General features: G+C 33.9%; 1 protein-coding gene across 1 annotated transcript in view; it reads left to right on the top strand.

Annotated features, from left to right (window-relative positions):
* The first annotated feature begins 316 nt into the window (after window positions 1-316).
* The window catches only part of jam3b (junctional adhesion molecule 3b), a 63296-nt gene continuing 49779 nt past the window's right edge, over window positions 317-13833 (top strand). The window contains exon 1 of the mRNA XM_056446832.1: window positions 317-431. Coding sequence (XP_056302807.1) covers window positions 347-431 — 85 coding nt within the window. The 5' untranslated portion in view covers window positions 317-346. The remainder of the gene's footprint in view (window positions 432-13833) is intronic.

Raw genomic sequence — 13833 nt, 5'->3', positions numbered from 1 at the left:
AATATTAAAATGATGAGAAAGTACAACTGAAAATATTAGAGAATTAATTTATACTTAAGGTGGTTGGCCAAAACTGATAATAATATACTGACAGTAATATACTGTATGAGTGCAAATTAATCTCATAAATGATTTGTAAAAAACAAAGACATTAGCATTATGTTTATGTTAAATGAATCCGTTTAAGGCAACTTTACCGGCAAAATTCCTTTATAAAGATGAACATATTAACGACGATGATGCTATTTGTAGTCATGGAAACTTCACATAATAGCTCGACGTCTCTCTCTCTCTCAGTTGGGTCGGTGAGCCTCTCCATCCTCTCCTAAAGCCCTTTACTTTGCGCATGTACAGCCAAACAGAACATTTCACCGACTCCAAGATGGCGTTAACACCACTGGCTTGCGTTCTGCTTCTCCTTTCCATGCAATGTGAGTACACATCGGCACACTTTTTACACTTTCTTTGTGGAAACAGCAAAAGTGACATAAATAGTGGTGAATTATTTAGCGAAGTTCTCGAAACGTGTTTCTGTTTCACCGAAGTGATGTCTCTTTAAGGCAACTAAACTATTGAGCTAACCCGTTAGCTCTTTTAGATGAGGTGTTAGATGTGGTTGATGGATCCAAACTGAGGTAAAAGTAACATTTTCGGGTGTTTGTGCCGTTTCTCGCGACACGCGGTTGAGGTTTTGAGTTTCTCTCGCAGGAATGTTTCTCATCGCGGGCTGGAGACTCGCATCCCGCTCCGTGTGTTTGTCCAACTAACCGTAAATTCATCCATACGGCTCAGTTACTCGTCTGTTCTACAGGTTATGTAGGTTGTTTACGGGGAATTGTAATATAGCTGGCCTTTATAATCGAGTAAACTTGTATAACAGCTGTTTTTGAGCGGTTTTAGTGAGCTAGGTCACTAGACTCGGTTCTTTGTTAACGCTTTAAAAGTTTTTTTCCCCCTCAAAATGAGATAAACAAATGAAAACGGAGTGATTTGTGTTGATGTTGATGCCGTTGTATTTTTCAAATCGCTGGTGTTTTTGTAAATGTTGTCTGTTTTGTATTGTTGAAAAGTGTCTGAGTGGAAGCGGGACTTGTTTATTGTGAGATAACGGTTTTCTGCCTGAAGTGTTCACGAGAGGATCAGGCAGTGCGCGACTCGCAGCATTAGCACGAGCTTTGATATCAGCATTTTGCCGCCTTCAGTATTCACAATAGAGTTTTTTTTTGGCTCAACGAAGTAATTAAAAAGATGGAATATTTGTGTCCTGGATCGTTTGAACAGTCGGTTGTAATTTAATAAAGGAAAGGTTTCAGTCTAGACCGATAGCTTAATTAAATTCAGTAAGAAGATGAAGTTTCTTTTCTTGCTGTGGACAGAAAGCATTCAGTGGCTTTATTGTTGTAGTTTATTTATGGCGACAGTTTGAAGTCATTTAAAAGAGTAACCAATTCTTTAAATTATTAAACATATCATATACTTTTTATTTTCTATTTATGTAGGTGAATAGCTTTTGTCTGCTCTTTTAAATGCTAACTGTAGTTGTAGTTGGGAGTCATGTAGGCTTTTGTAGAAATTGGCCGTCTCCTGTGATTATTATTAAACATATAAACTTTTTATTTTCTATTTATGTTGGTGAATAGCTTTTATCTGCTATAAAAAGTTCTGTAAATGTTAACTGTAGTTGTAGTTGGGAGTCACGTAGGCTCTTATAGAAATTGGCCATCTCCTGTGATTATTCAACTGTGCTGATTGGCTTAATTACAGGCTAAAACACTAAATACTGCTTGGAAATCTGTGTTGTCTCCTGCGCTAAGATGTGCCATGTCTGTCTTTTCTATTAACACGACTTTTGACCTCTTGCTAATTAAGATTTAAAGATTAAAAGAAAGAAAAGGAAAACATGTGTTTTACTGTTATGTTCAATGCTCTATGTGCTAAAAATAATTTATGTTGCATATATTTTATTATAGCTATGGAAAATGTCTTTAATTAAAAACACTTCAAAATTCTCAGTTTCTTTAGATTTACAGTTTTGTGTTTGTGTAAAACTTAGTCTCTAAAAAAATATATAGATCTCTATTTTAACATGTAACAGAACATGTAAAATGACTAAAAAGTATTTAGTCAACATTTATTAATGACTAAAAAATGTGGAGCTGAAAAGCTATTATCATGTGTGTTCAAATTAAAATGAACTTATAACTTTTAATAACTTAAACATTTTATTAAAAAAGACAGAGCAAGAAAAAAATAAATTTTGTTATTATTATTATTATTATTATTATTATTATTATTATTATTATATTATTATTATATCAAACCTTTATAGAATTAAAATAATAATAACACTTTTTTAATTCAACCTCATATGTAAAACATCCAGTAAATCCAGATAAACTTTGAATTTTCATGTATCTCTTCATGTATCTCATTTTCCTAGCTGTATACATTTTATTTTTATAAATGTTAAAACTTTTAGAAAATAAATTAAATATATATTTATTATTTACTTATGTAAATAGCATGTTGCAGTACAATCACTAATGTCTTTTAAAGCAATTGAAATGATATTCACGTTTAATATTAGTCTGATTTAAAGCCACTTCATACAATAATTGACCTGGAATTTTTTAATCAGTTTTCGTTGCAGTTTTTATTTTAATGCAGTTTTGATTAAAAGTTAAGTAAAAATGTTATTCACATGTTCAAAAGCAGTCGAAAGTGTATGCCAAATACAATTTCTTCATGGTTTGTTATACCATATGTTTAAAAGCCTGTGTTTAGTCTCTGGAGTGCTTTTGTACAGTGGAAACTCTCTGGTGTCTTTTGCCAGCACTTTTGGTGCCAAGTTATGCTTTACTGGATGGGATAAAATAGATTCAGGAATAGTAAAGGTTGAGATCACGCCCCATATTTTAGGGAGAGTTACTTGGAAGAGTGGTAGCCTTCCGTTTTAGTCCACACCAGATGAAAGGAGAGGTTGTGGAACAACACTGTGAGATAATGTTCACCACTGTGTCGCCTAGGAAAATGCTGATAATTGTCTGTTGATGAGATTAATAAATCAGATGTGATTAATTAGTGAAAAATAGTGAAAGTGATAGCTTGTCCCTTGAAGGCTGAGAGTGCTTTCTTTTCCACCCGCTGCTTCCCAGCAAATGGCTTTCTGGGGGTTCATGAAAAGCATGCTGGACCTTCTGGGCATGTCCATCAGTTGCAGTCTGACATTTTTGATGTGTTCAGTAAGCGACAGAGAGAAATATGCATGGAAAGATAGCCGTTCTCTGTGGCTGTTGCAGACAAAGACACATCGCCCTTCCGCACGTGTTTAGGCTCATTTTAGCTGGAAGCTGCCGCATGAGGAAAGTATGCTGTAATTGTAAACACTGTCTTGTATTCCTAAAGGCAGTTTAGTGTCAGCAGTATAGTGATGGGAAAAATTCCAGACAGGGGGTCCCAGCGTAATCCGCATGGGTACCACCACAGTGATGAAACATGCTGAGTCTTTGAGCAACAGGAGAGCGGCACATGTCCGGTGGGCCAGCCAGAGTAACGCAGAGTAACATGCAGAAACAGCTGATCAGCTGTGGGTGTGAGTGAATGGAAGACCCCCCCAGACATGGAGCTAAAATATGTCCCACTCAGCCCAACACAGATACTCAGCATTGAGAACAAATGTGGAATGAACACCCACAGAAGCTTAGAGAATTCATTCCCTTCGTGTGAAGGAGTGTTAGTGAAGATTTTGCGTTGTTGGTATTTAAGAGAACTGCTAAATTAAAATTACAATCCCTAAAATCAATCTACAGGCATTCATTAGTCTGGGTTTCATGATTTGCACACAACTTTAGCTGATACTGCATCTTCTAAATCAGGGGTGCCCAAACTTTTTTTCGTATGAAGCGCCAAAAACCAGATATCATTGAGAGACGTGGGTTGTAGACAAATATACCAAACTATTTTACATTAAAGTTGCCATGGGTAAGTTCCTAATTAGTTTTTATAATAGTGATAAATAGAAAACATTACTTTAAATCAGATTACCTAATGCAGTGTAACTTTTTTTATTATAACTTATTGCAATACAAACCATCACATTTATAACAGTCTGCCTTTGCCTTGATTTGCTCACCAAAGACTCTGCATTGTCTTCTATCCATCTGATATACTAATCTGATTAATTTATACCATTTAAACTGAATTATTTAATTTCAGTTAGCTTTTTTTGTAGCTGAATAATAAAACAAATAAATAAAAGGTTACATACAATCTCTAAGCCATCCCCATAAGTCACCCTCTTCTCAGATGGCATGGTGGGCCAAATCAAAGGTGACCATGGGCCAACTTTGACCTGCAGGCCCTAGTTTGACAACCTTTGTTCTAAATTTTGATATAAACTGATGAATGATAGTTGGTTTATGTATCTCAACTTTTTATTTTATTAAAGTTGACAGGTGTTTTATCCAAGCATTAATAATAAGGAAAATCCCTTATACTTCCGAGCAGCCATGTGGGAGTTTTTTTACAGAGTAACTGTGGATTCAGTATTTCATATAAACAGATCAACCTTTTTTGGGTTGTACAATGCATCTCCTGCTGCACAGTGTTAATTTTGTTAATTTTTATGATGAATAAGTTTCTACCAACGAAAACTAGATGAAAACTAAACAAACATTAAGTCATGATGACGACAACTATAATAGAAAATATACCGACATGTTTGTTGACTGATAAAAACGAGACGAGAATGTGATTGAGGGACTTTTGGTAAATATTCAATCAAAATCAATCTTGGTGTGTGATGCATGATGCATGGAATCATCATGAAATTCACGCAAAGCTAAACCCAGATCTTTTTTATTTACCCATGTGTGCTTTTGCTGAACTGAAACGGTATAGTTTCTCGCTGACCTTTACTCAGTTAGATTGTACATTAAAAGTTATTAAATCGGTCAGTATAAATTCAAATGATTATGGCGTTAATTTTCGTGGGGAGTTTCTTTGCGTGTTTCGTTTTAGCTGCATCTAAACTTTATCTAACCTGCTAACTCACGCTAGGTTCATGTTTTGTCTGCGTCTGTCGTGATCGTCATGATAACAGCCATTTACAGTGTACCTGTAAGTTACCAGTAGATTTAGTCGACTAAAACTAGACTAAAATTAAAACGATTCAAAAGACTAAAATATGACTAAAACAAAAATATTATTTTAGTCAAGTGACTAGGACTCAGAATAAATTAAAATTTGATGTCAAAATTAACACTGCTGCTGCACCATGACCAAGAGAGACAGTTTACCTAAATATATAATCAAAGAATGATAATATGGCTTTTATGTATGCCAAGTGACCTATAAATTGCCTGAAAAATCAACTCGTGTAAGCACAAAATCCTTTTTTTGGAAGTTTTGGAGGTTTCTGGAAGTTTTTGTAAAGTTTTCATGTTTTCATTTAGTCGTATATTTTCAAATCCTAATTTAGTTTGTGTAACTGGAAGGGAGATTGAAATGGAGAGTCTCTTTTTGAGGTCACGCTGTTCACACATTTCCAGATAATTAATGTAATTAATGCATTTAAAAAAAACGTATATGCAGTGGAGCTCTATAGTAAAAGCTGAGAGGTTCTTGTGAACTGAAAATCCTCCTAAAGTCTTAAGAATGATTGAAAGATAGATGAAAGGTGTTATTTTTTGTCCTCTGCTTATCCTGCTTTTATTAATTTGTATCTTTTGGTAAGCAGTGACAGATGGGGAAGAGAAAGCCTAGATCTAACAGATTCACAGCTCAGGAATGGTAAGCATGCGCATTCCCTGAATGTCAATACTTCCATGTTTAAGATGGGTATTGATCAAAATAGTTCCTGACTGCTGTGCTGGATATACTGGAGCCTGTGGAAAGGAGCAGGATTAGGACAGACCCCAATTTTATTTTTATTTCATGTTGTTGCAGACCTGTGTGACTTTCTGTTGACATTAATTCAAAGAATGTTTCTTTGGCGTCTAAAGCATTGGATGCAGTTTTGGCATAGATTTTTTTTTCCTTTTTAAAAGAAGCATATTATCCAATTCAATCTACCTGCAGTTATAATATGAAATTATTGGTTTGTACTAACATACTAACTCAAATAGTTCTTAGTAGTTTACTTCAAGATTAGCTGATAATCTTTAAATGCCGAGGACTGTTTTCTATGATTTCCCGTCTCTGATCTTTATCATATCACATGCTTGCTTCCAAAGGAGAAGACCTGTGCGTGTGCAGTTTTTTTCCCCTCAGCTTTGTCTTGGCCAGCTGCTTGTTAAAATTGAGCTGCTCCAGAATGAATCAGTTGAATACTGTCTGCTTCATGTAATAATTACTTATTAGCCGATTTCAGAGACTGAGATAATGAGCATCTCTTTCCCCTTCAGTTTTCATTTTCAAATGAACTTGTTTCCTGAATTTCAAATTGAACCTTGATTTATAAAGTAATCACAAAGGTAATTATTACTGCTAAAAATAGAAATATGCAACAGATCATCTGACACCCGCTGGAATCAAATGTGCCCTTGCTATGGAAACAGGCCATGCCAATGTGCCTTGTTTATGAGCTCAGAAATACATACAACATTAATAGTTTGAAGAGAACTGGCATGCTATTTAATTGAAATTCAAATTGTGACATTTTCTGTTGGTTTTACACATTAGTCATACAGGATGCACAATCCAATGAGCTCCTTTTCCAGCGTTTTTCTGTGTAAATGTGCTAAATTTCTTTGACATCTCACACCTTTTGCAACGTCAGATATAATACAGTATTGCAAAAAATATTTTCAAAAACATTTGAAAATGCAGCCAAAATGCATGCCATCAAACATTCAACCTTATTTTCCCCACCACCCTGCATTTTTATTTATTTAAAGACAAAATAAATTCTGTTATTGCCAAAAGTATATATGTACAACATCACTGGTGAAGAGAAATATCAGCGACATCTTCATTGAGCCCCTTCCAACTGAAACCTAATGTTTAAAGTTTCCTATCGCAAGTACAAATGATGACAGATAGGACTCCCATGATTCACCTTGGTGATGATGATTTGAATCCCGCACAGCAGATATCATATTCTACAGCGACTGCTATGAGGAGCAGATGACTCTGACATGGTGATAAAAAAAGACCCACAAATGTGTTTCTTGACGGTTCCAGCAGAGGTTTTGAGGGAATGGGATGACGAGCGTGACAGATTTCCAAATACTGAGAAGTTTTTCACACAAGCAGAAGCTCATTTTTTTGAGGTTAGGGTTGGGACTGTGGGAGATGATACAAAGAGAAGTCAGGATATGAAGCTCCATCAACAAACAGCTCGTCCGCTTGGATTTATTATCCTTCCATCGAATTACGCTTTGTCATTTTTACGACCTCAGACTTGCAAACGGTCAATCATATATAAGAACGATTTATCACCTGAACGACAGCACACTTTTTCGTTGGGTTCTCGTGGCTGTTCGGCAGAAAGGAGAAAATGTATTACTCTATATCAATTTTTAACGATTTTCATTTGTAGCACCTTTGTGCCTATATATTCCTATAAAGAGCAAAATGCCTTGCTTAAAATAGTCCCTCTTCCACCACCTCAGAGGTTTATCGTATATGCCAGTGGTTCCCAAAGTCAGGGGTCGGGGGACAATGAGGGGGAGATTTTTTTCCAAAAATGTAATTCATTTTATTAAACTATTAGAATTACCATATTTTATCCATAACCTGCTGAAGAACAAAATAGTACTTAATAGTAACATTGTTAAAATTGATAACGATTTTTTTTTTCTGAGCACTGGGATGATTACGCTATATTAAAGACACAGCAATAGTATCAGATGCAGCACATTGATTTTATGGCACCAGGTTAAACTCTCTGATACCTTTACTGCACTCGTGTACATTAAAAATAAATACAGGCTGAACATAAGGGATGGTCTTTGAGTGGCGTTCTCCAAAATTAAACAATAAATATACTTGGGCCTATTGGTATGTGTGTGCAGTTGTGTGCAAGGTTTATATATTTATAACAACCTTAGAGAATATTGGGGGTCATGAGTCACTGCATTGTTATTTTTTGGGGGTTGCGGGCTGAAAAGTTTGGGAACCCCATGGTTAGGCCCAGACAGAATCTGTGAACATTTTTTGCTAATTTTGAGCAGAATTTAGTAAAAAATGTGCAGATTTATGCAGAATGATTTTGGGAGTGTTCCTAACTAAACATTTTATATATGAAATAATACATTAATAAATAATATAATACATTTTTAACTTTTATTTAATGTTTACAATGCAAATCCAACTAGATCTACTTATTACTTATTACAAAGCAAGTCTTAAATAATAGATCTACTAAAAGAAAATATTACTTTACAATCTCGCCACCAAACTCCTCACTTGTGTCGGCCAGCCTGTTCATTTGTGTTCGTATTATTTTTGTTGCTGTTTAGTTTGTCTCTTCTTTAAGTGCTTTATTTATTAGTTTGTGCAGCTCAATTTATTATTATTGGGAAGTCAAACGTTATTCTTTATAAGAATTGGATTATCAGATAAACTCTTGTTTTGTTAATGGCTAACAGTGTGTACTGTACGAGAACTCTAGTAATTTTGAGCAGCATAGTTTTTTATGTTAGTTAGTTTATGGAGAAGTTGCCACATTTGTAATTATGTTTTGCGATAATTAAGGAGTTTAGTTAAGCCTCGCATAGGCTGAAGGTTACGGTTTTGTTTCTGCATTTTTCTTTGGTTAGTTAGTTTAGTGGGTTGGCGTTTAGTTAGATCGTTTTGCTATATTTATTTCTTTGTTTTGGCAACACTCCTGCTTTTCATTTAATTCGGTTATTTAAAATTACATTCTAAATTTCTATATTCATTGTTTGATATTCTCTGCTTAATACATTGTTATTTTTGTTTCACTTATCCATCTGCTGTGTTTTCTCATTTTCACCCAGCACCATTAGAGACTCGCTTAATGTTACGTCTCATCTGACATAACAACTTAAACACGTAACAATTGTAAATAAATCGTATGAACATTTTCATTTTAGTCAGTAATATTACTGAAATTAATTAAAAAACTGAATAAATATAAATGTACACACATTTACACAAGTAAATAAATAGACTCAATGATGGGCTAAAAATCAGCGGAAATCTGCAGATTTGTGCGCACGGAGATTCTGGGAATCTACTACCCATGGAATATGCTGTTCCCTATCAAAGAATAATTAGCGGTTGATAAGTGAAGGCAACAGAAATGGAGCAACCTTAATTAGAATCTTATTTGCAGTTTAACTCCTCTCTGGGTTAAAAATCCACTATTAGCACCAGATTTGTTGTGTGCGTTCAGCCGACTGGTCAGATTGCAATGACAGATTGTGTCCAGACCATCTGGCAGGCCGGCGTTAAGGCCACCTCATAACGCTTCTCACACCTACTTGCTAAGTTAACTTAACAGGGAAGAGTTTGAAAACAAAACCAGACTACTCTCAAAGCAGAGCTTGACCCTCTTTAGACATAGATCTATTTCAAAATTCCATCTGATTCAAATAAAAACTATTGCATTGGAGCATCTGTATTTTTAGATTAAAATAGAATTGAAAAGTTTCATTCAAGTCAGATTATCATCGTTGTTGATCTTGCATAGAGCGATTGAGTAAAATCAGAGAGAGAAGAAAAATGGTTTAATGATATTTATGAAAGGGATGTTTGATTCCTCTGGTGGCCTCAAAACTTAAGTGAACTTTGTAATAGTATGCGCTGTGTACAGCTGGTGTTGGTTTGAGAGCGTGTCCTGAACAAGTAAGTGCTTGGGATATTTGTCCTTATGCCAGACATTGGTCAAGATCTTGCTACCCGGTGGCCCTGAGGTTAGATATAAGCCCGTATGTATGTACAGTATATTTAACAGGCAAAGGATGTTTGTTTTGTTTAATAGATAAAGCAGTGGAGTGGAACTTTTCGATAACAGTAAAGTAAAGAATTGTTGATTTATTTAATTTGATAGGTAAAAGCTCTATATTGTCTTATTATATTAACTGAAATTATTAATAAAATGTAATAATTTGGTATGAAAGATGGCACCTATGTGATAAAGTTTAGAAATATTACACCTTTATACAGTATGTGCAAGTTAGTGGCTATTTTTATTTTTATTTTTATTTATTTAATTTTGGTCAAGTAATTTTAGTTTGGAGTAAAAAAAATCTGCCACAATTTTTTTTAAATCTGGCTGCTTGACATCCATAACATGGGGGAAAAGACACAATAACACTTGAATTGAGCTTCTTTTAAACTTAACCACCTTTTTAAGGGGTTGTTTCATTCCCACTGCATTATACAAAATATGAATACAATGGTCAAACATCTATAAAGCATAAATTTATAGTGAAAACCTTTCAAAAACCTGTAAGGAATTACTACTGTGTGTTTGATATTTTATTCATGCATTATGATGACAGGCTGAAAGTTGCTATATTCTTTTTTTTTTTAAACAAAACATATAATGTTCATAATAGCCTGCTAGTTTTTAATTTGATTTATTTATTTTTGTACAGAAATATCATACATAAAAATTCTTTAACAAAAAATACATTTCAACATGGTCGTAAATGGAGCGGGATGAAGCACAAGCTCGTTATTTTCCATTACCACACACATCATTCGTCTATTACTTCAACTTATTTTTTCTTTAACTTATCTCTTCTTTTTTTCATGAGACATATGAGCTTTGCACGAAACTTATTTTACCCTTTTGGCATCTTTGACATGTTATATGTTTGATTCTATTTGTACATTTACATTTTGTAACTTTAGACCCCCAAAAAAACAGCCATTAATTAAAATTTCATCATACCTTTCTCTTTTTACCCTTTTTCAACCACGTCTATTCATCATTATATTCCTTTAATAATATATATTTATACAACTTTTTCAATTGATTAATATCCTGACATTGTTTGAGAATCTGTTCTAGACTGTTCCATAATTTCACACCACATACAGACATACACAAACTTTTAAAGTTGTCCTTGTTTTCAACCTTCTAAAATTTAGTTCTTCTCTTATATCCTCCTTGTCTTTCTTCAAAAATCTTTTGTATGCATTTTGAAAGTAATTTATTCTTAGCTATAACCATAAATTGTGCTGTTTTGAATGTAATCAAATCATTGAACTTAAGTACACTGAAAAAAATGATTCAAAGATGATTCCTTGGATTTACAAAAAAATTTTAAGTTAAGGGGTTGTAAATAATTTATTTGGGCTGAATTTAAACAAACAAATTAAGTTAAACATTACTCAATTAAATTTGTTTGTTTAAATTCAACCCAATTAAATTGTTTGCAACAGTTTTGCAGACATCATTTTTATTTATTTTTTTCAGATTTGTATGCTCCAAATACCCCACATTTTCTATCAGTCTAATAACTTTTTTCAGCATTGTACATAAGGATCGTAAGTTAAATTTATACATATTCCCCAAATTTCAACACAATAACTCATATATGGCAACATAAGTGTGTTATATTGATTTATTGTCCAGGATAAATTTTGCTTTATATACTATTGCTACAGTTTTTACCAATTTTGATATCACATTATTTATTTGTGGGTTCCAACAAATTTTTTAGTCTGGTGTTATATTGTATATTAAGTGATTTTGCATTGAACACTGAAACAGAATGTCTGCATTTTGATTTAAAATCTAGATTTAGTCAACTGTTCTTGAAAAAAAAAAAATATTTTTTTTTGCCACATCCCCTGAATCCAGGGAATCAAAAATGCAATTTTGAGTAACATTAAATGAAAAACTATTTTGCATTTCATTTTTTGTCTGGTTCTATAACCAAACTCTTATAAAAAATGTGAATACTTCTCTTCTGAGATGTGATTTTTGTAGGGATGTCCCAAGGCGAACACGTTATCTCAGAGATTTGCCTCATAGCAGACAATACAGGCTACGTGTTTACATCACGACTGCATATCAGTGTATACCAAGATGACCTTAAAAGGAGTCGTTAAGATAGGGCGCATGAGACGCTTCCTGCAGGAAACTAATCAGTCAGTAGCCTTTAAGAAGATTTGCTGAGACTTTAGACGTCCTAATAACGTGCAGAGATACGGAAACAATGCCAAAATGCTGGATGTAATTAAAAGATCTTACTGTAACTAACTGAAGTGGAAAAGATGCTGCTGTTGTTGTTGTTGATGTTTTATGAAACATCAGAGCAGATCAGAGCGCATAGAGAAATACAGAGGAAATGGAAAGATTACAGATTGCTGTGCTTCCATGTCTTATCTATAGAGGCTATCAAAATATTTAATATTTCATGAATGTTCTGATACATGCAGTTGAAGTCAGAATTATTAGCCCCCCTTTCAATTTTTTTTTCTTTTTTTAATATTTCCCAAATTATGTTTTATCAGAGCAAGGAAATTTTCACAGCATGTCTGATAATATTTTTTCTTCTGCAAAAAGTCTTATTTGTTTTATTTTGGCTAGAATAAAAGCAGTACTTAATTTAAAAAAAATGTAGGTCAAAATTATTAGCCCCTTTAAGCAATTTTTTCTATATTCTACAAAACAAACCATCATTATACAATAACTTGCCTAATTACCCTATCCTGCCTAGTTAACCTCATAAACCTAGTCAAGCCTTTAAATGTCACTTTTAAGCTGTATAGAAGTGAAAAATATCTAGTCAAATATTATTTACTGGCATCATGGCAAAGATAAAAGAAATCAGTTATTAGAAATGAGTTATTAAAACTATTGTGTTTAGAAATGTGAAAAAAATAAACAGGGGGGCTAATAATTTTGACTTCAACTGTTTATCAGATAAATAGGGTTCTGTTGAATCTCTGGATTGTACTTCTGCTCGTGCATCAGTTTAATATTAGAAAATGTTCTGGGCATGTAGCTTTATTACACTAACTGTTACACTTGCCTGCTTCATTGTTAAAGCTCTAAGAGATTTCCTGGCCTGGCTATGTGCTCATAAATAATAAAATGATTGGCTTATTTTTTCTTAATGTCCTATGATCATTTCAGTCTCCTGAAAGCATTGAATTCCATTGACATTTGCATAAATTGCCTCTTTAGAGGACAGAGTATTTCTAATGCATAATTATGCAGATGCTTCAAATGAATTTGTTTATTTTTTATGAAGGTTATTTTCCGTCAACTCAAGGGATATATGACTTTCTTTTGTAATGATTGTATGTACATTTTTAAATAATAGAGTTAAACATTTAAAGATGCAGTATAATATTTTTATTTATTTATCATTCTACGTAATTGATTAGTAATGCAAGTTTAAAAGCCAGCATTGTCTGAGGACGTGATGTGTGGTGCTTTAAAATTACAGCTTCCCTTTGTTGATCTGCGGATTGGAGAACAAAGGGAACGCTGATGTGTTGGTTCTTGAAATATTAAAAACATAAAACAGTAGAGAAAGAATAGAGACAACAAATAATTTATGGGCAAAATAAGGCCCTGGAAGACACACAAATAATGCCTTTTAACCCAGTCCCTTGAAAGTACAGTCCATATATCCACTGCACTCCTCAGACGTAAAAGTTTTCCCCAAAGTTGAGGAAAGAGTATTTAATTCCCCCCACGTCTTGACTGCGTAAGCACAGTGATCTTATGCTTCTCTGCACATTCAAGGAATTTCCTCAATTCTGAGCGGATGAAACCACCACAGACATAAAGTGAAAGAAATTCTCTGCTACAGAGTCATTCATGCAGAAACGGGCAACCATGCAGCTTTATTTATTATCAGCACCACTCAAGATCACTCCTCATATGTCTGTGGGCAA

This window comes from Danio aesculapii, chromosome 21 (assembly GCF_903798145.1).
Source record: "Danio aesculapii chromosome 21, fDanAes4.1, whole genome shotgun sequence".
In the NCBI taxonomy this organism is placed as follows: domain Eukaryota; kingdom Metazoa; phylum Chordata; class Actinopteri; order Cypriniformes; family Danionidae; genus Danio; species Danio aesculapii.
The sequence above is the reverse complement of the archived record's forward strand: the minus strand, read 5'-3'. Positions and strand labels throughout refer to the sequence as shown.